Raw genomic sequence first — 282 nt, 5'->3', positions numbered from 1 at the left:
CCAGCCCCATAACTACCCCTCCAAGCCCTCCCCAGCCCCATAACCCTCTCCCTGTGCCCCACAGATGCCCCGCATCTGGCTGGATTACTGCCAGTTCCTGGTGGATCAGGGCCGGATCACACGGACGCGCCGTACCTTCGACCGGGCTTTGCGGGCGCTGCCCATCACTCAGCACCACCGCATCTGGCCCCTCTACCTCCAGTTCGTCCGGCGCTACCCCCTGCCCGAGACCGCCGTCCGCGTCTACCGCCGTTACCTGAAGGTACCCCCCGGCACCCTGGG

General features: G+C 67.4%; 1 protein-coding gene across 1 annotated transcript in view; it reads left to right on the top strand.

Moving 5' to 3' along the window:
- XAB2 (XPA binding protein 2) overlaps window positions 1-282 on the top strand; it is a gene marked incomplete at its 3' end in the record, with an annotated part of 9106 nt that overhangs the window by 5194 nt on the left and 3630 nt on the right. Inside the window, exon 4 of the mRNA XM_010575241.1 lies at window positions 65-262. Within this exon, the coding sequence (XP_010573543.1) occupies window positions 65-262 (198 nt within the window). The remainder of the gene's footprint in view (window positions 1-64; window positions 263-282) is intronic.

The sequence above is a fragment of the Haliaeetus leucocephalus genome, unplaced genomic scaffold (genome assembly GCF_000737465.1).
Source record: "Haliaeetus leucocephalus isolate CR32 unplaced genomic scaffold, Haliaeetus_leucocephalus-4.0 Scaffold458, whole genome shotgun sequence".
NCBI lineage: Eukaryota > Metazoa > Chordata > Aves > Accipitriformes > Accipitridae > Haliaeetus > Haliaeetus leucocephalus.
Note: the sequence above shows the minus strand (reverse complement) of the source record. Positions and strands in the feature narration are given on the sequence as shown.